General features: G+C 39.5%; 1 protein-coding gene across 3 annotated transcripts in view; it reads right to left on the minus strand.

Annotated features, from left to right (window-relative positions):
- The window catches only part of snphb (syntaphilin b), a 31,689-nt gene extending 9,579 nt beyond the window's left edge, over positions 1-22,110 (minus strand). The window contains exons 1-6 of one of the 3 annotated variants that reach the window (XM_084918032.1): positions 21,895-22,110; positions 11,098-11,226; positions 6,051-6,203; positions 1,687-1,866; positions 1,084-1,191; positions 110-259 (exon numbers count right to left, since the gene is read on the minus strand). In XM_084918032.1, the coding sequence (XP_084774158.1) occupies positions 110-259; positions 1,084-1,191; positions 1,687-1,866; positions 6,051-6,203; positions 11,098-11,147 (641 nt within the window). In that variant the 5' untranslated portion in view covers positions 11,148-11,226; positions 21,895-22,110. The remainder of the gene's footprint in view (positions 1-109; positions 260-1,083; positions 1,192-1,686; positions 1,867-6,050; positions 6,204-11,097; positions 11,227-21,894) is intronic. The other 2 variants (XM_084918033.1, XM_084918035.1) reach the window with 2 other exon arrangements.
- Between the last annotated feature and the right edge of the window lie 2,277 nt (positions 22,111-24,387).

Genomic DNA, 24,387 nt, shown 5'->3' on the forward strand with positions numbered 1-24,387 from the left:
GACCTTTGACGATAAGAAGCACAGACCAATATAAAAGATCTAAGAAGAACTAGCATAAAACCTTGCTTTATAGGACCTGCCAGTCTCTCATCCTGTCTCAGTATCTCACCTGTCTTGCAGGGTGTTGATGGTTTCTTTTAGCTTGGCCCGCAGGTGTCGGATACACACCTCCTTCTGCTGAAGGGGTGTGAGGTACTGCTCTGGTGGAGGAGGCCGAATGCCATGGTTGTCTGTACATGATGTGTACTTCTGATGGCGTCTAAAAAAGACAGGACTTCAGTTTATGAAACGAATAAGCGGTGTTTTCCATTTTTTGAGATGTTAAGGAAGAAGTGATGGAAGGAAAGTTAACATCACTATTTTAAGAATTAAGAGTTTCAAACACTCTTAACCTTCTGAGGTCTAAGTCATCGGTGATGATGATATCACAAATAACTTTTTGCTTATCTTCAAAATAGTAGGTTGGAGCTCAGAGCTGCTGTTTTATCAGTAATGTGGGCTTTTTTCCTTTTTAACAGCACTCACCATATTTTCATTCACATATTCAACCAATGAGCATAAACTTAAAAAAGAAGAGACTGCAAATGTGCTCTTTCATACTTTTGGAAAGCGAACTGGAGTAAATAATTTTTGCTTGTGTCATACCATCGCTAAAATTCAGAAAATAGTTAATAAAAATGATTCCAGAAATGTGAATTGGCAGCCATATCTCTTCATTTTTTAAAATGACGGATATTAATTAAATAGCTAATTGAGGTAATAAGACAGCAAATCATATTAAGTTCTGTTTTCACTGAGTTGACAAAGTCACAAAGAGTTTCATTTTCTATCCCAAGGCATTAACGTTACACCTCTTTTCCACCAATGCAGTAGTGGTGCAGAGTTTGTGGTGCACTGCTGTTAGAGAACAAGCCCACAATTTGACAAGTTAGAGAAGTCATTATTTTGCAATGTTAGTGTTGGAATTTGGGGAAACATTAGTAGGAAGAATCAGAATCGGTGGCCCGCATTGCAAACATATTTAGTTCTAGCATTGGGACTACGCTGGTACAAGAGCTAGTAGAAATGTGCTACACCTCTTACCCTTTGGTTGGGCTGCATTCACTGCCTTTACATGAGCCTGAGTTGCTGCTGCTGCTGAGAGAAGCGTTTCCATAGGGATCTCTATTACTGGCCGCAGCCGGAGTGCGCCTGGTACACAGTAAGAGGAGACATGTTAATGTGTTCCTGGCAACACCATGAAACCACAGTCCAGACACTAAGTGAGCTGCTAAGCTAAACCATGACAAACAGATCCACAGTGCAAACAGAAATGAATGGAAAACACTTCAATCCAGGTCCACCACCATGCTTATACAACACAGGTTTACACAGATACACAGAGTACAATATTTCAGCATGTCGGCCTGAGAAACAAATACACACACTCCTCTTGGCACTCACAACAATGCTGAAACTGAAAAGGACATCAAATTAGCATTACTCAAATGAAAAAAGAAAGTTTTCACCAGAAGGGAACTAAAAGAGAGCAATCAGACAGAAAAGAAGAAGAGAGTCAGACTAGACAGGATGTTTTCTAGAATGTGGCGTCACAAAACATTTACAGCAGTGCAAAACATCTTGCCATTCCCATGCTTTAAAGGATCAAGACTGATCGGGAGGAAAGAAGAGCGAGTCGTGACAGACCGGGAGCGAGGGGTAGAGGGAGAGTTTGTTGAACGACCGTGGCGATCCGGAGACTTGGTGGAAGCGTATCCCTTGGTCGGTGACTTGGTCGATACATAGCCTTTAGTTGGGCGCATTGACACCATACAGCTTGACTCCATGGGCACGTAGTCTAACTCTATGAACCTGCAGTAGTCAAACCTGACCAGAGACAAGAGGGTGTTAAATCACAGAGGGTGGCAATGTGCCTGCTGCACACCGAAGGGAGGTAAGGTTGGTTGACATTTAGCATATCTCAGCATAATTTTAAAGTGTAAGAACTCAAACAGTGAAGTGGCTCAGGAGAGCTTGCTTTCTAAAAGCCATGCTTCAATGTTGAGGCTCCTCTGTTTGGCTTCCTATATTGCACCGCTAATAGGAGCAGTTTACTGCTATGAGGCTTTTACTGGAATGTAAACTAACACTGCATCCTGAAACACAATTTACAAGTGATAAAATGTTTTAGGTCTTCTAAGAGCAACATGGAAGCAGCGGCAACAACAATAATTCATAAACGCCCGATTCTAACTCGCAACACACTTTCACAAAAATATCTCAGCAAACTTATAGAAACTTCCCCCCACTTTTGATGACAAGTGCAAACTAGCTTAGCTAAACAAGTGAATAAAAAAAAAAGTTAACTTTAAGACAACTGACACCTGTGCAAAACCACTATAGAGACCAAGTAAAACCACATAATATCAAAGAGTAGAATTGGTGGTGTATATATATTTTTACCTGTAGGCATTTTTACTATCCAGCAAAACATGACAGTTTGTTAGTACAGTTTAATTATATCAGTGGTAGATAGAAAAAAAAGGGTTATCTGTGATTGGCAACTTCTGTCAGCGTCTGTGTGGTTTTAAAGTCTATAATGAATGTTCACCAACTGAGTTACTGTTGTTCTTTAACAAGGACATAACTGTTGCCCAATCACTGGACACCACACTGGGAGGGGAGGACAAGCAGGGTCAATCAGGACAGCCATGATGGTATTGGACACAGGACACGAAAACTCCACACTAAACATGCACATAGTCTTGTATATAACTCGTCTGTCTTTAAACTTTTTGCTGTTCATGTCATATATATGTATATATATAAATATATATATCATACTTTATGTATAAAGCAAAGTATGACAGTCAGTGTTTCCCAGAAATACATATCTTACTTATTTCACCAACACAGAAAAACTAATGAAGCACAATGTTTTTGCAATTTGGCTGAATTTTTTAATTGCTCATGAGTTCATTTCACTCTATTTTGAAAGTTCAGTTGTTAACTATGTCATGTTTCCATGATGGCAAAGTGACCATCTCACTGTTCGTGCGGTCCTCAGCTTCTTCTTCTGTTAGCTTTTCTTTCTCCAGCTCCACCATTATGGACTGCAGCTTACAATGCTAATCGTGTAGATCTGGAACAAGCTGGAGGTTCACTCTAAACCCAAATGCACAGCTGGTGGAGAACTAGTTCAATTGCTGCTATGTTGAACTCCCAGAAGACCACGGTTGCCAATTGCAGGTCAAAACTGTTTGACTGTTTTAAATTGTCACAGGATTTTACTAACTGAGGAAGTTGCTAGAGAAACAGCTGACGACTGAATTATTAGATATTGGTAAGTGGCTGTCTTAATCATCTCAGAGTTCAGCTGTGAGCTTGAGGGCCACATTAATCAAAACTTCAAAGACTTTTGGAACTAATGCTGCTAAGCTGACTCCACCAGGGCTCTAGAGCAGAACAAGGACTGCTATGGTCTGCTGCCGTCTAAGACAATGGAGCTGAAGTCCATCGACACAATGAGGAAGTTACCGGAGAAGAAGCTGATTACTGTCCTGTTATTGTCACAAAGCACCTATGGTAAAGTTTTTAAATTTACTTTTTAAAAAAATTAAGCAATACACCAAGTCCAACTAGTGGTGTATGAAATCATGCATGCACATGTGTGCACAAACAAATGACCAAACAAAGAAACAAACAAAAAACTCTTGCAACACTATAAATGAAATTTTGAATTTTGAGTGCCCTGTAAAAGATTAATAATAACTTTACTCAGGGTTTAATTGAGCATGCAGCTAAGGTTCAGCAAAGGTTCCAAAAAGTAATTTTACGCATGAGGTCAAGTAAGAAGAACAAAAACCTTAATCACCTGGATTATGTAATAAACCGCTGGAGACAGTTTGTAGTAGGCAGATACATTATATTTAAACTACTATTGAACGCACGTCTGTTGTTTCCATTTTTTACTGTATATTTTGCTACTGAACTGAGTCACCGTGTCCTGTGTTACATAATTAGGGAGGAAGCCAGATATTGACAGCTCAACACTTAATAGCACAGAAATGGGGAGAGAGAAGCAGCAGAAACACTGAGCCTGGAAAGGGATAAAATACACAGTACAACAGTGTTTAGGGCGTGACAGTTCATCCCAGCTATCTGCTGGGATGGAACTAATGTCTGGGGTGTGGGTGTTGTCTGCTTGAGGCAAGCATTTCCCAGTTGTCAGGTGTTAGCATGAGTGGGTGGAGAGGAGTGAAGAGATATTCCTTTACGAAAGCAACTTTGCTCAAGAGGCTGAAACTGATTTAGTAAACAATATCTCGATAAACCAAAAGCACATTCGCATTACAGGCAATGCTGCTGCACATGAGTGTTTCACACAGTGCTGTTGAGTGAGTGGCTGCGGTCAACCAGTGATCACAGTATGCACATTAAACGTGCCATTTCTACTGTGCATGTAGCCACTAAACCTAATCCTTGAAAGATTAGCACCAATTCTTGCGTTTAAGTACATGATAGTATCACAGACTCTGTACTTGAAGGTGATGTGACACAACAACACGCACACAGTTCTGGCCACTTTCTGTGCTCCTTACAGGCCACAGACTGTATACATGTGTTGAAAGTAGCTACAATGAAACTACCCTCTGATTTGGTTTGAGCATTTTCCACATTGCCATTCTGATTTTTGTACACTTCAGTCAGGACTTATCATATCCATGGTAGTCACACAAGGCGTTTATGTTATTGTTGGATCTATTTCTATTTATATCTATCTATTTTAAAAAGTACATCATGTTGTTTTGGACAAGTCTTGAAAATAGCAACCGAGGCCACAACTCCAATCAAAAAATGTTTATAAAGATGTCATGAAGTCAAACAGAAGTCATTTTGCTATAGCCCTATGTATAATAGACTCCAGACATGCCTGCTTTTTTGGGACCACATTTTTACATTACAATGCACCAAATAGGCATGCTCCCCTGGTGAAGAACAAGCAGGTGACAAAGTAGTATAAGAGGAATGACTACTTGGCCTGTGGGTCTCCAGCAGTCCATGTCTGTGTCCACAACGGAGGATAATCTTGGCTTTAAGATTTAATGCACTATAAAGAACTATGCTAATTCTGCACTAAACTAATCATAAACCTTTAGCCTTTATGTTAACAGTAGCATGGTGCAGGTTTTCTTCAAACATCATCTAAAGTAAATTAAAATATAGCAGATTTTGGCAAATTCAATACATAGACCTCCTTTTGAAAGTCTCTTGTTGCTTTACATAGTTTAAAGCTAAATCTTAATGAATAACAGGACTATACCTTATAAGTCATCAACTAGCTCTACGCTGTATAACAAGAATAGGTCTTTTAGCATTGATTGCATGCAAGTACCCATCTAGTATCCAGAGGTAATGTTAGCTGACTAAACAAGCTAGCTACTGATGGTAAACTCTCCAGTTTACCTGCACATACATGTCTGTGTCTACTAAATTATTCTTATCTATGCTGGGGACAAAATATTTATCCCAACTTCTGAGTTTCAGTACTGCGTCTTAGATAAAGTCTTCAGTGCAAACAACAGTCAAATAAAAATCGACTTTTACTTTTGGCATTTGTGATCCTATGACACCGTTTACGGTAGATCTGGATCTGTTCTGTTCCAACTTTTTATTAAACTCACAAACACATGTTTTTTAGCATGAAAACTACCAAGTAAAAGAGAAATTAACTAGATTCACAGCATCAGGAGACTCAAATAAAAAATCTACTTTGTGCCAACCGCTTGCCTGATCGTTGACATTGAAATTCCCTAAAAGGTGAGCTGTGCAGCTTTGCAACAGGTGATGTTGACAGGAGAAGCCACACACCTGACTGCAAAGATTAATCCTAACCTGACCACGTTTCACTGCATTATTCACAGGTTAGAACCTTAACTTGCCTGTGTGCTGTTGTTTATTTTTCCAACATTTAATTTCCAATTTTGGTTTTAGTGGCTACAGTGCATGCCAAAGCTACAGCTACAGCTATGGAGCATGCTCTCTCAGACTGTAACTGAAGTGTGTCTCACGCAGGGGGCGCGGGCACAGGAATGGCCACTGGTGCTGTGGCGGCTGGCACAGCAGTCCCCGACCCAGACACCGGCTTGGGTACCGGCACGGGCGAGGACGCCAGTATTTGCTGCAAGCGACGTTTGGGCTGCAGCACCTTCAGAGGGTTGAATCTGAGGAAAATAAATAAGAGAGAGGAGGACACCACAACTACACGTTGATCCGTCTGCAGTTACACAACTTTTCCTGTAAAAACATCAAACCCTCCAGACAGATTCAGCTTGGCTCCAGTTTAAGAGACCATTTATCAGTCTGTGCCCAACACATACACCATAGCAAGCAACAGCTAGATGACAGCAAAGACTATTTAACACATCAGCTGAAAGAAACGACACATTGGCTTTCTGTGGTATTAAAGTACTGGTAGTGTCAAACTGGACCACAGAAGAAAAGCAATGTCCATCACTCATGCATTAAGTATATAACAGCACATTATGCATACAATATTATTGCAGCATTCACATTCCGAAACAAGTTAATGGTTGTGCAAAAGTCAACAGTGGTCCCTACAGACATGAAATACATCTTATCCTTTATCCTGTGTCCAGTAAACAGGCCAGGTTAGTCCAGTGGCTAGAGGAGAGAACATCAATATACTCAATAAACTCTGTTCAAGTCGGTTGCTATTTACAGCATTTAGAACATACACTGCTATGAAAACAGTATTTGCCCCCTTCCCAATTTCTTCTTGGCACACTCACAGCCTTCAAACAAATGTTAAAATTAGACAAACAGACTGAGTTCATATAAAAAGAAAAAAGTTATCTAAACCTAACTGGCCTTGGTGGAACAATAATGACGGCTTACGCCACCCTTGGCAGTAAGAACTACAATCAAGCGTTTGCAATAACTGGCACTGAGTCATTCACATCGCCGTGGAGGAATTTTGGCCCACTTTTCTTTACAGAAATGTTTTAATTCAAAAAAGAGGTTAAGATATTTGCCAAAACATCTTAACTGGATTTAGATCCAGACTTACTTTGAACACTCCAAAATTATAGTTGGACTTACTGTTTTGGATTAGTGCTGCATAAGGTTCAGGACACAAGCTGAGGGATGGACTAGTGAAAGTGAACAATGTGGTTGATCACAACAATTTCGTAAATAATAAAGAGCTATTCTATTCTATTCTATTCTATTCTATTCTATTCTATTCTATTCAATACATTATTTAATTAGGGAGAACAATTACTTTTTCCGTGTAGGGCCAAGGAGGTTTGAATAACTTATTTCCTTTAATAAATGAAATCATCATCTAAAAACTGCATTTTGTATTTATCTTTGTCTAATATTAAAATTTGTAAGATTTATTGTCATTGTAAGGACACTGTGGGACGGGATTCCAGAGTGCTACCTCATTTGGAAAGGGCACAATGAATGTGGAATGTGTGATGATCTCAACATGTAAATGTAGTAATTTAAAAAAAGAAAAAGAAGGCAGCAAATACTTTTCATAGCACTCTAGTTCTCAATTTTAGGTCCATTTATTCATCAACAAGTCTTAGACGAGTTATTTACAGGAAGTACAGAAACAAACTGAGCATGGTGCCACTTTTTAAATAAAGACAGATATATTTATATGATATGTTGGTCTTTTACAATTTGACTTATTATAAAGCTACAATACAAAGTAACACATGCCAGTTTTTCCTGGTTTGCAATCAGCAGTTTCATTAACTGTTTATTCAGAAGATTTCTGAACATTCTTTACTGAAAGTACTGATAACTGAGTTTCAGTGCTAACTGCAATGCCAGCTTGCCATTTGGTGGTGTAATTTTGTAAATGTTTAAGTATTGCTGCTACAAATTGTAACAGTAACAGTAAATGTTGCCTTAACTTTTCATTTATATTTTTTTAATCCTTCATAAATACTGACAGCTAACCTTGTCGGAAAAAGCTCAAGTCTCGCAGTTCCCACTGCAGTCTTAAAGGCGCACACCCCACGCGTCATTAAATCGCTGCTGAAAATTTTTAGAATTTATAAAAGACTCATTAATGGAGTTAAATTACTTATTACTGTTTAAAACAACTGTCAATTAATTTTAAAACACCCTATTTTCTCTCACTTATTAAAAAGTGGCACCACATTGACTATGAATATTTGTTAAAGATAAAACACACACACACACACACACACACACACACACACACACACACACACTGTTGGGGATGTGAAATTCCCCCCCACTGACACCAGGCAAACCTCCACCAGCCCCACTCCTGCAAAACAGGTGAAAACAGGCTTAAGAGCGACAGGAGTTAGTGCCGCTGACTCTTGTTTATTTATTCATTTATTTTATTTATTTTTGCTGTGTTTTACTTGCATCTATTTGAAAGAGTGAGTGTAAACGCAAAAAATTATTTTATTTTATATGCTGGAATATGCAGAAAATAGGTTTAAATGTTAAACAAATTTCTTCAAGTCAAAGACAGTTGCATATGATTTAATTTTTGCTTGATGCAATGTGCATAAAGTTAAAAGATTAAACCTAATAAAAGAGACTCTTTCATTTGATTCAATTTTATATGATGGATTATGCAGAAAAAATAGAATTGGGCAGAAAGGTCTGTTGCTTTATTACGTATTCAGGTTGTGATTCATGTTTTTAAAAAGTAACTAAGTAATAAAAGTGACTAATTACTTTTGAAAATAAGTAATCAGTAAATTAACGGGTTTACTTTCTTGGAGAAGTAATCAGTAATTAATTACTTTTTTCAGGTAACTTGACCAACACTGGTCTTGTATTTATCAAGCACCAGGAAATTATTTTCATATTTCAGTTTCCACAAAGCAGCTATTGTTTGCCTTGATGAAGGCTGTCCACACACATCTGTATGCTAAGCTGTTATCAAAGGCCAGATCATTTTTTGGTCTGTTTGCTTGTAACACAAATCTAATGCTAATACTAAAACATCATACTAAAACATTAAAAAAAAAGCCTTGAATAAGCAGGTATTAAAATAAACACAACACCAAAATTGTGTTACATGGTGAATGGTGTAGTCCTGCACATGTTTTTGTAAACCATATGTTTCAGTCAGCTCAAGGCCACTTATGGTTTATTTGGTTAACTTGTGGCTGACATTTAGCTAATCTGTTGCCCACATATGGCTGACATTAGGCAGCCAGGATTGAGATGCCCATAGGTCATCGCACCATATGGTTTGTCTTCAGAACTGAGCCAGAATACGGCAATGTTTCTGTCTGGGAGTAGTAGAGATAATAACTGTTGATTTAAATGTGCTTTTGTTGTTTTTTTGTTTAGCATGACCTTATTTTGGATACTACAGCAAGATTAGAAAGGAACATTATAAAAAGGTGATATTTTGAGATGTATGTATTGTGATGTAGTCCTAGCTGTGTATATTATTATTATTATTATTATTATTATTATTATTATTATTATTATATGTGTATATATTATTATCACTGCTGGAAAGCTGCATATTTTTGGGGAACCATATGTTCGCCAATCCATCGTTCTACAGAACATGTTTCTATTTCTCCTTCCATTTCACGATGGTTCCTACATATTATCAGAGACCGAGACTTTGGTCTCTGATAACAGAAAAACTAAAAGTTTTAAACTAACAATCCTCAACTTGTAGATCCCAAAGATGGTCCTAAGTTAAAACTCTTTGGAAACTTTTTAACCAACCAGCAAAGATATCAATGACATCCACGAAAAGCAAGTGAGGTCATGTGATTCACTTTATACAGATAATCCAGCTTTCTTTTTTGACTTAAGACGATTTAAGAACAATTCAAAATGGGGTTTTGACAGGATAATCTGTCCCTTAATCTGTTTTTCATCAGTGAAACAGAAGAAAAAAGTTTTTCCAGTCTTTGACACTTGTTTTTACTCCAAATTTATTTATTTATTTATTTACACAAAAACATTTACTGCGGAGCAATTGAGCATAATGCCACACTTGTAAAAATGCACTGATGGGAGTGGAAAGTTCTGTGGGTGACAAGGCCAGTTCATTTCAGTAATGACCAGGGCAATCTACCAGGAGAATCAAATTAGTGGGATAAAAATGAGCCGACAATGTAAGCGCAGGTTCTGTGTTTAAGGGGAATCAGTATATATTGATTTAAAGCCCAAGTCTCCCATCACAATTTGATAGGGAGTGTGTGGAGTCTCAGAAGCCAACAAAAAGCTTCTTTTCTGGATAATTCTGAAAGCTCATGCAAAGGAAATACAGCTTTGCTTTATATGAAAAAAACTGGAGAGCAAGGACTGCACCAATAAGCTGAACTCATATCAGCACAATATTAATTTTATCTCTTTATTATCCGCTACTGGTAAGAGTAGATGTTACAGTTAGGCAATGAAGAGGTGAAACAGGCATAATAAAAGCACCAACACTATTATCACTAACATTTACAGTGATGCTGGATTCAGTTGCATACACACAGGTTTTTAAAGTAGTGAAAACAGCAGCTGCCTTTAAAGTAAAAGCAAAAAAGCTAAATTATGATTTCTCACAAAATTGCAAAAGACAGGAAATGAGGAGTTTATTGAAGAGTGTTTGGTGTCTGAAATGAGATAAACTGCAAAATGTGTGCTTCTTTATGTTTGACCTTCACGCACACCTCACACCTCACCAGGCTGGGCCTGGATGTTGCCTGCAAGCCACACAATACTCAGGGATGGTTTAGTATTTATACTTTTTACTCTGTTTAGATCATGAGGCAGGACACTTTAGACTCTTGTGGTCGAATTGAGTACAATAAAAAGAAGTTACTGGTTTTTAGCAGATGAATCTCATTTTTTGCTTCTTATTTTTTTATTTTACAGACAAAAAATATTTAAGAAACGATGAATCACTGAAATGAATTTTTCTCTACTTATTTCTCAGGGCTCTGAGACACTACAGTACAATATGACATACTTATTCCCTGCAGACTTTTCAACCATGGTTACCTTGCAGTGCACAGAAAGCCCATAATTATCACAGGTGAGCACTGGTATCACAAAACAGGTATTCACTCTACTTACCGGCGAGAGACCGATGTAGACCTCTGATTGGGTGGAGCAGGGGCAGACATGGAGCCAGGCAACGTCTCGGGTTTCTTGTGCTCTAACCTTTTCTCTGAGTTTTTCAGCTCAATACTGAGAGCCTGGAGCCTGACAGAAAACAGACATAGGCAGTGAGTGAACACAGAGTCACACAAAGAAAGAGAGGACTGTTACACACTCAAATAAAGCGTGATTTTTGCTGACTTCCCATGTGCACCGCTATAGATGCCTTCATCAGGCTCCCTTGTGCTACTGACACAAGCTGACACTTAGCTTGCACAGAGTGGACATCAGCGTTCAGCAACAAATCACATTTCAATCATGTGGTACAACTATCCAATCACCACTTCTTTGTCTGTTTCCAGGTCAAATAACAGTGGCAGAGGTGAGCAAAGAGAAGTGAGAGTTGCATCTGCATCTGGACAGATTTGGTTCAGTTTTATTTACACAGCACCAAATCACAACAACAATCACCTCAAGGCGCTTTATATTACAGCCCCCTATGAGGAAGCACCTGGCAACACTGGGAAGAAAAAAAACTCCCTTTTAGCAGGAAGAAATCTGTAAATGTACACATATATACATGTTGCAGGTTTCTGCCATAGCTGTAGTGTAAGTACGTCCAAAAATATTTACAAATAACATCCTGCTGAGTTGTATTGTGAGAGAGAAAGACAGGCTAAGAGAGAGAAAAGCGGATGAAAGAAGAACTTAGAGGGGGGAATGAGGAGGATTATTCTCATCAATAATACACCACAAACAATTTGGTGGGCCCTTGAGAGGCAGGTTTCTGTATGTGTGGAAACGCAGGACGCCTGCTGTCAGTCAGCTTCCTGCATTAACACTTCTCTGCTGTGTTGTTTTCCTATCAACCATGACTGCCTCGCTCATATTCTCTTCTGCTTCTAAAGTCAGCGAACAAAGACAGCTGAATGAAAGAAAGTTATTCAGTCAAATCCTGTCGATACTAATAATCTACCTACTGTAGAACCTCATCCACATCTGAGCTCTAACTTTAAATGCTCTTCCATTGTTCCTCGGCTCTCTATCATGATTTTAAAGCTGGTCTAAGATGTATTGTTGCATAGTTAGCAGTGAGCAATCTAAACCACAGACCCGCGCAGTGGCACAAATCTCTACCTAATGAAAACACACACAAGATCCTTATGATAGTGTTTTTGTATAAACCAGAGGTCGGCAACCTGCGGCTCCGGAGCCGCATGCGGCTCTTTAGTCCTTATAGTGCGGCTCCGCGTGGTTTGGGAAAAGAAATTTGTTTTTTTAAGTATTTAGCTGAAGTGTATTTTATTTATGTTTATTTATGTTCTTTTTTTAACTTGTAGTTCTAAATTGGAAGAGTGTTGTGATATTGAAATATAAAATTATATTCTATTATTTTTTGATCGCTCAAAATAAGCGTCACACTCGCGGAAGCCGGTATACCCGCCGAAACGCCGTGCTTTTATTGAGACTTTCAACCCCAGGTAGGCCAAATATGGATCTTCGGATCCACATTATGTCAGCAGATATTCTCCACCGTGAACTATGTTAAAAACAAACACCGCTCACGCCTCACAGATGACAGCTTACAGTCCTGCGTAAAGATGAAGTGACTTCGTACAGCCCCGATTTGCAGACGCTGTGCGCAGAGGTTCAGGAGCAGAAGTCCCATTGTAAACATATCACGGCAGACCCGACGATGTTTGCATGAACACGCTTTTCAGCATCTCTTTATTGACCACTTTTCACACACGGTTGCTGTACGCATACAGCCGGCTGTAGCTTTTCAGCTCACAGCCCGACACACACCAACACAACAGCATAGATAGGTAGGCATGATTGCGGGTGCCGCTCAGGTGCGTCCGCCTCCCCTGCAGCAGCGCTGCAGGCCACACCCCGCCACACACATTAACCAGGTAAAATACATATTTAGGCAGAATTTTGCAAATATCTATTTTTCATTTTTCAGCAGCATAGTGCTTCTTTTTCCCAATTATTTTGTTAAAAGTCAGGTCAAGGCTCCAAAAGCCCAAAGGTGATATAAGGTTGGTGGCTCACAACAGTTTTTGTTTGCTACATGGATCATTTTAGTTCAGCTGGGTGTCTTTCCTTTTGTTATATTTCTTTAAGAGTTCAAAATATGTTAATTACATAAATAAAATGTAATTTTCTCTGTAGCACTTCATGGATTTCACAAGCAACACACCTTAGTTGTTCACACAAAGCATAAAGGTAAAAAACAATATATACAGTGTTATCTTCATTTTAGATGTCAAAAAGTATTTGCGGCTCCCAGTGTTTTCTTTTGCGTGGAAATCGCGTCCTAATGGCTCTTTGGGTGTTAAAGGTTGCTGACCTGGTATAAACACAAAGCAGACAGAGAGCCAGCCTCAGGAGCACATCACAGAAAAATGTATCCACAGAGAATCTACTGTAGTACTCCGGCTTCCTCCCACAGTCCAAAGAGATGTAGTTAGTAGGGATAGGTTAAATGGAAACTCTAAATTGCCCATAGGGCATGTGAGTGTGAATCGTTGTCTGTGTCTGTGTGTTAGCCCAGTGACAGACTGGCGACCTGTTCAGGGTGCACCCTGCCTCTCGCCCTAAGACTTCTGAGATAGGCTCCAGCCCCCCCCCCCCCGTGACCCTGAAAAGGATAAGTGGAAGAGAATGGATGGATGGGTCCTGATGGTGTGACGTGACCTGGAAATCAACTATAGGGACAAAAGTACTGGATCACAGTTATCTTTAAATTCAAGCGTATAATATATTCTGGTGTATAAAATCAAACACCTAGCCACACAGTATGTCCTTTTAAAGATTTGTGAAAAATCGGTTGTTCTAATGAGCTCACTGAATTCAAGCGTGATACTGTAATTAAATGCCACAATTGCAACATTTCCTTCCTCCTAGATATCCCACCTGTAAGTAGTATTATTGCAAAGTGGAGGCATTTATGAACCATGGCAACATAGACACAAAGTGTCAGCCCATCTAACATTACAGATGCAAATTTTATAGTATGTAGTTTAAATCTCCTCCAGCAGCAACATCAGCACAAAAACTATGTTCCAGGAGCTTCATGGCAAGGGTTTTCATGGCTGAGCTGCAACATGTAAACATACATTGCCAAGCACAATGCCGTGTCAGATGGAGCGGAGTGAAGCACACCACCACTAGACTCTGGAGCAGTGGAAATGTGGTCTGTGGTGTGATGAATCATATTTTGTTATCTGGCACTATGATGGACAAGTCTGGTTTGGCAAATGTCAGGAGAACATTACCTGCTGGAGTGCCAACTGTACAGTTTGGTGTTAGAAGAAAAATGCTATGGCATTGTTTTTCTGGTCTCCTTCGACACAGTGAGGAGAAATGTTAATGCTTCAGCTTACAGAGATATTTATTCAACTAGCTGAGTTTAAATAAGCAAGAGAACTTATTCTGCTAGTAGATACCGTTTTCTTTGGACCTTTTATATTAATTATTAGTTTTGTATTTGTAATTATTAGATTTGTATATAAACGATGAATTTAGCTGGTAAGACACCTTCTTTGTGTTTGGACTCTGAAGCTCCTCTAGATAATGAATGTGACTTGTAGATCTGAAAAGTGAAACCAGCATGGAAGTGTGTTTAATCTACATTAAATTATACCATTTGGCTAAGATCCTTGACAATTTAAAACCTTTTCTCTTAACTTCACTGTTTTTGACTTTTTAGAGCAAAAATTTACTTAGCTTATAATTCATATCTACCAATCTTAGCTGTCTTAACTATCTATCTAACTTCAAGTCAGCATGTCATCCTGCCTTGGTTGCTGTCACCACAGATCAAACCACACCAGACCACATGATGCAGATGATTTATTAAGTTAGGCCTGTTATGCAACACCATACCCAGCCTGAGTGTGCTGAACAGGCAAGCAGCTTCTGTGCTGACGACATGGAAACACAAAACTGGAAAGAGAGGAGGTAAGAGGTAAGGAGGAAAGAGGAGCCAATGAGATGAAAGGAGAAGACAACACGTGTTGCGAGAAGAATGGTAACTGGGGAAAGGAAGGAAGGAGGTTTGAAAGAAGGATGATTCTGGACACACAGGACTATGGAATGGCATGATTACATACACACACATTCACAAACTCAGGATTATTCATGCCCCCATGTGTCTGGAGCAGAACACACAGTGCATTGTCTCTCATGAAAGACAGCGTGTCCTTGTTGTCCAACCATGATGTGACCTTGATGAATCTCAGAGCATCTGCAACAAATGTTCTGCAGTGTCAGTACGTGAAAGTACTTACAGGCAGTACTAAACAGTAACAAAGATCTGACTTACTCCAGGATGCACAGCATAATGTGTGAGAGGAATGCAGACTCACAAGTCTGCATTTAAACTCCTCCTTTAGTTTTTCATCTAGATTTAGCAGACTGCAGTGGTAACATAACTCACGACTTGGACCCTTTAGGGGGACTGGAGGCTGTGTGTGTGTGTGTGTGTCTGAAGGTGTGACTCACACCAGTTACCAGAGCCTCCTGAATGCATAATGCAAGCCTATCTAATAAACAGGAAAATGCTGGAAACCAGAGGTTCATAAACTGCTTGATAGCCATAGGGTCTTGAACACTGAGTCACTGCTGCTATTCCAGAACAGCCATTCAACACCTCTGGTGTGTGTTTGGATGTGCTTGTGGGCTGAGTGTTGATCTTACAAAGCAACTGTGGTTGTTCTGTAACAATTCAACAATTATCCTGCCCTTGAGGGGGTCAATGATCAATGAGAAAGATCAAATAAAAGACAAACATAGACTGTAAATAAAAGATGGCTTCCTGGTTGTTAAACAGAAACCCAATTTGGGAGAACTTTACACCTGCATTCTTTCTAAGGAATGGCTCCTTTAGTTTTAAAATGAAGTTTTGTTTCGTAGACGTCTATTAATAAAAAAGGCCTCTGTCTCCTATTGGTTGATTCCAGTAACAACTGAAGTCATAGTTAATGGTGCAAATCAGGATAAATCAGCATATAGTTTAAGATGGCCTATCAGTATAAAAGAAGCTGGGCCCGAGCTAAGCAATGGATGATGTCACAGTGGTGACATCCATCCTTTATATAAGATATATTTTTATATAGGTCAAACTCCAGCAACAAGTGTTATTATATAGAACACAGTCCTTTACTAATGTGTTTCAGCTTGTGGTCAGGGTTGCTATTACACACAAAAAGAGAGAATGTTAATACACAAGCAATCCTTTCTGTAATTATTTTAAATTAAAGTCTTTAGCATTTCAATGGATGACAATTCTTCATGGAATAATACCTTAATGTAATTAAAAGGTGGCAAAATAAAGCAGATCACAATGAATGAAACACCATCACTGTGTCCATTTGAAGTATTAGAAATGTATGGATATATTTTAGGCACCAGGAAGTTCTCCAACACAGCTGCTGGCTCCGGCGTCACAGTGTCAGAATTAGATATATTCCGAGTGTCTGTGAAGGTTCTCAGGGGTCAAAGGTTAATTATGTCTTATTTGCTACACTATTCCCAAACTAGTGAAGGCGAAGAATTCACAAGCAGTGAACTCCTCATCTGATTTCAATAGTAAATCTGTAGGCTGAATGGAACACTGCGGCTCTCCGAGGTAAACAGTCTCTATCGCACTGGATGATGACTCATTCTTTTATCTTAACATACAGCACAGTCAGCAGCTTCTAGTATCATCCTACCTGGGGAAACATAACAATATGACCCTCCACCATGAGTGCTATAAATACCAACAGTCTTACACAAGAAAAAAAAACATGGTTATGATGTTGATGGTAGAGGTGCTGGTTTCCTGGATTTTTCCTACAAAGGACAAATTACATGTAAACACTACATAAAACACTGGAAATAACTAAAAATCTGCTGGTTGATCTGTTTGTTAGCCGTCGTCAGGTTTGGTCTCTGTAGTCTACAGTGCAGCTAAAGGAAAAAACAACAAGACACTTGGGACTTTGTTTCATAACAATCACAGAAGTCACTAATCCTCTGCATTTCATTGTGGAAGTTTTATACAAATGCATCCAGTGCAGCACTTATTTGATTTATGCTCTGCCCAACTCTGCTTGGCTCAGCTGGTTGTCATGTTTGTGGCATTCCAAACATATGTTGCCGACAGGGAAGTTGCAGCGTGCACTCTGGGGAACAAACTATGCAATGTAAACACTCGTTACATGGATGAAGGGTGTTTGTCTCTTTTTTACGTTTTTAATTTATCTTCCATTACAAATGTTGATACTGATAGCACTGGCAAATAGCTGTTATTGACCGATAAAATCTTGAATTGAGGTTTCCAGAGAGGTGCAATTAAAAATAATGTATCTTTATTGCCCTTTCACAATAAAAAGTGGTATAAACCTACCCATAGAGTCTCTATAGCAGCAGCTGATAGTGATGCAAATACACACTGCAGTAAAGGCTGCACAATGTCAGTTTCTCAAAACAGATGGCAACGTGAAGACCAGCTCCTCTTTCTTACAAGCCTTTCCCCATGAACATGAGCCATGAGCATATACAAACTTATTCACACATTCAGTAAGGAGGTCAAAACAGCAAACGCAGATCAGGCCAGTCCTGCAGAGTCACCCTATTGCCGCAGTGCATGCAGAATAAGGTCCAGCAGAGCACAGCAATAAAGCTGCTACAGCGGTGCTCTTACTAATTAACATAACAAAAAAAAACAATAATGTTCTAATCCTTGAACAAATATAATCAATCAATAATAACTAGACTCTGTTTTTTTCTTTTATGCTCACCAGGGTTAATGGTGCTCTTATAGTTTCCTTACATCAGGCATTTATTGGACTTTTGCCCTCATTTGGCTTTGGTTAAAAAGCACTTCTGGATTTCTAAGGGGCTGTCTGAGCTTAATCAGGTCAAATGCTCAAAATATCCAATACACCATAGGTTTGTCATTAGTGAGCCAAGCAGCAGCAAATGAAACCACGCCAGAGTGCTGCAGCCTAAATGATCGTGCTAATAGCGTGTGTGAACCAAAGAGCATTGATAAAAGCAGGAAATCAATAATCACATTATTACAGTGTACAACTCAGCACTGCCTACATGAATCTCTTTCACTGTCGATTGACATTGCTTATCTCTCCTGCCTATTTCAGGCGTGTATCATCTGAAGTGGTATTTTTGTAAACACTGGATGGATAGAAGAATATCTGCTCTCTTTTTTCTCTGTGTTGGTCTCCACCATCTCCTGAGTAACGTATGTACTCAATTCTTCACTGTGAACAGCCACGAAAGAGCGAGAGATGGAACACAGAAAAGATCGTCAGGACCAAAATCAAACATATAAACTGAAAAAAATGAGAGGAAATTGTTTACAACCTTTGCTTTTAGCCTCTGGTTTGACTTCATTGTGCAGCAATAATTGCAGCTAATCTTTTGAACAACTGTTCATGAGTCCTGCATCGACTTTGGAGGATCTTTTGCCCATTTCATAGTTTATAATATAATTTAATGTTGCTAAGTTTCCTTCCATAACTTTAAGGTTTGGACTTGAACTTGGCTGTTCCAAACCATTATTTTTATTCCTTTATTTATTTATTTTTTCTGTGTTCAGTAGAACAACTTGGAAGATTTCATGAGATCATAAGAAATCTCACTTGTGTATTTCCACCAACATGTGAAGACGAGACTTTTTTAATCTTTGTTTTTGTAATGTAAAAACAGGGGTGCATACTCACACTTGATTATCATCCCAGTGACGGAAAATACCTTACAAATAACAATTTGTAATAATGATTCAATTTGTTAAATTGGTTGTCTTTATGTACCTGTAGCAACATTTAGCTTCCAGTTACACAGGCCTGAACACCAGTTGGTGACCAGGCAAACACTGGCCACTAGAGAAACCAGTGGTGAGTGGTTACTGGAGGTTGCTGCCATTCCCTGTTAAGTCCTTTGCTAAAGTAAGTCACAGAGGCATAGAGGCTGGTCGTTGACCCCCTTGCAACCACCAATCACTAGCCTTGGTCTCTAAGTGATGGTGAATTTTGTGTGAATGCAAAGAGAGACTGTTTGTCTTCATAGTAAAAGTTGCAGTGTTTGGAAATGTGTTGGTTTCAGCAGTAAGACATACGTTGTATTAAAGCAAACATTCTCAGTTTCTTTGTGCTGCACTTTTTCAGGTTTCACTACTGCTTGGTGGTTATTTAGCGAGTATCTGGTAAATGGGCTGATTGTCTACCTGAGCACTCAAAGTGTTTTATACAACTTGCCTCATTCATCCATTTATACATGTAGTTTTTCTACCTAAAAACACTCACACTCTGATGGAAGTACCAGAGTTCATACTCCAACAGATGTACTGGAGTATGACTGCAGCAGTAACAGCCAGGAATAGATCCACCAACCTTGCGACTAGCAGATGACCTGCTCTACCTCCTGAGCTACAGCCACCCCTGTCTGCAAGCAAGTCATCATCTTCCATGCAAATAACAGGTGACTGCAGCAATCTAGCAACCAAAGCAATTATATGAAGGTTGCTTGTGCAGTATTGTCTTTACGACCAGGTTCACCTAACAACTGCTACTAAAGACTACCAGCAACCTTCAGCTACAAATCACTATCTGCTCAGGGAGTACACATTCTTCTCTAGAGATCCGAGGGCCGCAGACCGGTCTCTAGGTGTGTAACTGAGGTCTGAAGAGCCACTTATACAATTAAACTTAGTATTATGTAAAATTAAGCTTTCTGCTATTCCCCCTGCTCTTTCTTCTTTATAGCCACTAAACTTTATCTCCAGTTACTGTAGAAATATTGTGCAAACAACTGGAATTCAAAGTGACATGTTTTACTGCACATGTGGGCTATACCTATACTAAAAGGTAATACCCTTTCTTCCTTTGCAGCATTCAAGGATTTGAAGGTTTGATTGACACTACAACAAATAGAACAAAGAGCATTTCATATACTGAGAGACCACCGGAGCAGTGCCACACTTGAAGGATCAATAATTCTGCTTGTTGTTCCTAAAATTTACTCTCCATGAGTGCATCTGGATAGATGGCACACATTTTTGCCTGGTGACTATGTCACCATGGCAACGGTCAGTCCGCCACTTGTTTGGAACGTGACCAGAAGGAGAGTGGCTATTGGCTGGGTGCGCTGAGGAACAGGATGAAGGAAGGAGCCTGCTGCTGACAAGATGGCAATGCTGCAAAGGACAGCTCAGTCTTACAGCTTGCAGCAATGCATTGGACTTCTGTTTCAGACAGCGTACTGACCGTATGTGGCCTCATAAATTAATTAAGGTTCATAAGTGTGGCTGGAGAACTGAACAGTCCTAAAGGAACAGGCTCAGATGCCCAAGAGCCCCTGTGACTCCTTGGGTGCCTGGGTCTGGTTGCCCCTTTTTGAAGGGTATCTAAAAAGAGATTCAAAATGAAAGGATAAAAGAGACTCAACAACAAACAATTTAAACATGAAAATAGAACTTAAAATGGCAACTGAAATGGAATGGCTTTAAAATTAAGTGCACAAATACACACATTTCCTCAAAAAGGCAACAAATGATTCAAAACAATTACAGAGACCCAAAACAACTATGAAAGATCCAATAAAACAACACCCAAAACCATTCCACAAATATGCAAATTAAACAAAAGTAGAGGCAAAGAGACAGAAAACAACAAAAATAACATTTCTTACATATAAAGATCAAAAGCCTATAAACAGAGACTGAAAACAGTTATACACAAAAGTAGAAAATTCAAATCTAAAAGACAATCACTACCAAGACATGCAACATGGCAACACAAAAATGCAAAAGCTGCTAGAGATGAAAGAAAATGGGCTCAGTGTCTCATAGTGCATTAGTGTCCAAATGTATTTAACAGTCTTTGCTTGCACACGATGTACTTGCTTAACTGTAAAAAACGTTGAGCATTTATGATGACAAAGTGGAGGAAGTGTTCTTTCAGCCAGCACTGGCACAGAAATGCACAATATACTTTCTGTGCCAAGAATATTCAGGGAGATCCTTGCGCCAGAATCTTCAATCAAACTCCTTTCATAACTCCATCCATTCACTGACTACGCTTCTCTGCCACTCTATAAAAATCAGGCTTAAGCCTGACAGAAAACCCGTAAAAGAAAACTGTGCGCAAATAAATTTGCTTACGGAAACTAGACTGTTCTGTGATATGATCAGAGTAAAAGCCATGTGGACATGAAAAAAGAGCTCTGGCTCTGTCATCTGTCAGGCAGGACGTTACGTTAGTGGAAAAACAGGAATGCTGCAAGGTCAAACTGCAGCGCCAGGCAACCCGTCACGACTCTGCCGCCTGCAAACATGGATGACACTCACTTTGAGTGTGAGCTGCTTGTGCATGCGGAGCCAGGGGTTTTAAAAACTGTCTGCTGTGACGCTGCGTGGACAGTGTGTACTATACCTGACGCCCAAAGGCCCGTGAGAGTTCAAACATGGACGCGCAGGATGACCAGACGCGAAAACATCTGCCGGAGGAAGCGCACTGCGCATCAACATCATCATCATCATGCCTCCATCAGCTGCACCAAAACAAACAAACAGGCCAGAAAACAGCCTGACCCGACAACCAAGAGCTTTACTCTCCACAAATTCCCGGGGCTCCATTCACTTATTATTTCTAACCGCTGTTGTGAGCCACTCGGTCCACTCATTCTCCGCACTGAGAGAGCTCTGCAGCATCCACGGATGGCACCGATGATTTCCATAAACGGGCTTGACCCGGCCCCGCTTACCTGTGCCCGGCTTCCCGTATAGCGCTGTTAGTCCGTCCACAGTTCCATCGCCATGGTTGTTGTTGTGTCCCTCATTTCTTCCACCAAGAGCTCCGCCTGATGGAGCGGCGGCACGTCCGAGGAGGAGTGGGGAGGAGGGAGACAGGGGGCTGAGTCAGGAGGGATGCAGGGAGATGCACTGGATGGCTGCCGCGTGAGGAGGAGAGGCACAAGGGTATATGGACGGAAGCATCTGCGTCACGTTACGTCAGATTGATCTTTTTAAAGGGAAACACTACTTCATTTGTCGGGCTTCAGCTCAGTGCAAGCTACAGTTCCCAGCTTCTTTAACACCGAGAATACTTTAGAGACAGGGCTGCTGTCACTGCAAGGAGAAAGTGGTCTGTTACTAGGTAACACTGCAATAAATATATAATTATGGCTATTGTGAAGATGTAAAAATATTTGTTGGGAGTGATCGACAGGATTTTAAATGAGTAAATCAGAGGGACAAATATAGAGAGGCAAGGCTCGGACATGTGCAGAGGAGGGGAAGTGGACATTCTGGGTGAATGATGTTGAGGTAGGAAAAGAGGAAGATCACAGAGCAAGTTCGAGGATGTTGTGAAGGAGGACATGCAGAGGGTTGGTGTGACACAAGGGGATGTTGGTCAGAGGATGAGAGAGAAGTAGACAAGCAGCCAGTGTCCAAATAAAAACTTTGAAAGACCTCCAGAAAGACTTTTGTACAGCGTTCAAGATAAACAAGAGTTAGTGAGTTTTCATTGTCCTCATTTAAAGTGCTATTAAATGGTTAAACATTTCTTTGTTTTACATAGACCTGTAATAAAACCTGACTTCCTTTTACTTATTTTTAAAGACTTTGTGCCAAATCTCAAAATTGTCCTATACTGACCGTCTCAGCCATAGTTCAAGAAACAATACCCTTTACTAGAAAAAAAATCTTAAAAATGTTAATAGGCACTTCTTGCATACCTTTGTGTCTTTTTTAATGTGTATATTTCTAAAAGTAGGAAGTTGATCCTATATATCATTACTGAGAACACTGTCCTATGCTCCATTATGTCATATTTGGATTTTCTTCTTTTTTCTGATTTTATGTGGATAGCTATATTTAGCTGACGAAACTCATTTAAGATCATATACCTGATATACCACTTTATTCATGGTAAGTTTTTCTATTAGAATTGTGCAAATATTTAACCACAGAAAACTGAAAGTGTTGAGTTTTATTGTCCTTTGGTGTGTGTGAAAACCTGAAATGACATGTATGCATATTTAAATATAAACAGTATTTTAAATAAAATAATTAGGGGTCATTGTCATCTTATCAACTGATTATGAGAGTTAAGTTAGCGAAACCATGCTTATTAACTGACACTAAAATATAAAAGTCCACTGTTGTGATGCCTTTGGGATGTCACTCCAGATAACAAAGATAACACACAAAAGAACAAGATATCTTTAAGAAGCTTTTACACAACAAAATAAAATGAGTATGCATGTTTGTTATTCTTTTTTAAACATTTAACTTTAATTAAAATATTTGCTGCTGTTTGTGGAGATAAATGTGAGTGTGTGATATCTCTGGCTCGCTTCCACAGCATGTCTTTTATCCCACCTTCCTTCTGTCTCCCCAACCAATCACAGCAGATGGCCCCTCGCTGAGCCTGGTTCTGCCGGAGGTTTCTTCCTGTTAAAAGGGAGTTTTTCCTTCCCACTGTTGCCAAAGTCCTTGCTCATAGGGGGTCATGTGATTGTTGGGTTTTTCTCTGTATGTATTATTGTAGGGTCTAGCTTACAATATAAAGCACCTGATGCGACTGTTGTTGTGATTTGGTGCTATATAAATAAAATGGAATTGAGTTGAATTGAATTGAATATTACATTCCCCAAATGAAATGACTCTTCGATGCAATACATAATTGCATTTTTCACCTTATTTGTTTCCCAAAGTTTGTTTTTCTTTCAAAATATCTTCAGGCATTTGTGCTTCACTTGTCCGTTCACTTTTCTGTTATGGCCTACCGATGCCTGTTATAACACTGTTCATGACATTTTGTGTTGTCTGTTAATAAAATTCACATCATGGTATAATGTTTGAATTTACAGAAAGGGAACTTGATTAAACACAAATATGTTGGGTGGGAAATTCACATTTATTTCTGCATGTCTGCTCCAGCAATTGTTCAAAGTCCAAGTAAAGTAGGAGTATCCTGCAAAGGATACACCTGTGCATCCTTAGTCAACAAGCCTCCTCTCTCCTCTGTCCTCCAGATAAATTTCTGGGTCACAGGCAGGAGGATGAGGAGACACAAAATAGACAAAAAGAAACGTGCTGGAGACCTGCCTCGTTCACAACAGAAAACGCTCCCTACAGTGAGAAGATCAATGGAGAACTGTGGCGGCTGTGGGAAACAACAATGTCATTATTATGTAACTGAGACTGGAGACAAAAGCAGCCCCTGAAAGTCCCTGACTTAAATTTGCTTT

This window comes from Perissodus microlepis, chromosome 20 (assembly GCF_051167445.1).
Source record: "Perissodus microlepis isolate ML-2025 ecotype Zambia chromosome 20, ASM5116744v1, whole genome shotgun sequence".
Classification (NCBI taxonomy): domain Eukaryota; kingdom Metazoa; phylum Chordata; class Actinopteri; order Cichliformes; family Cichlidae; genus Perissodus; species Perissodus microlepis.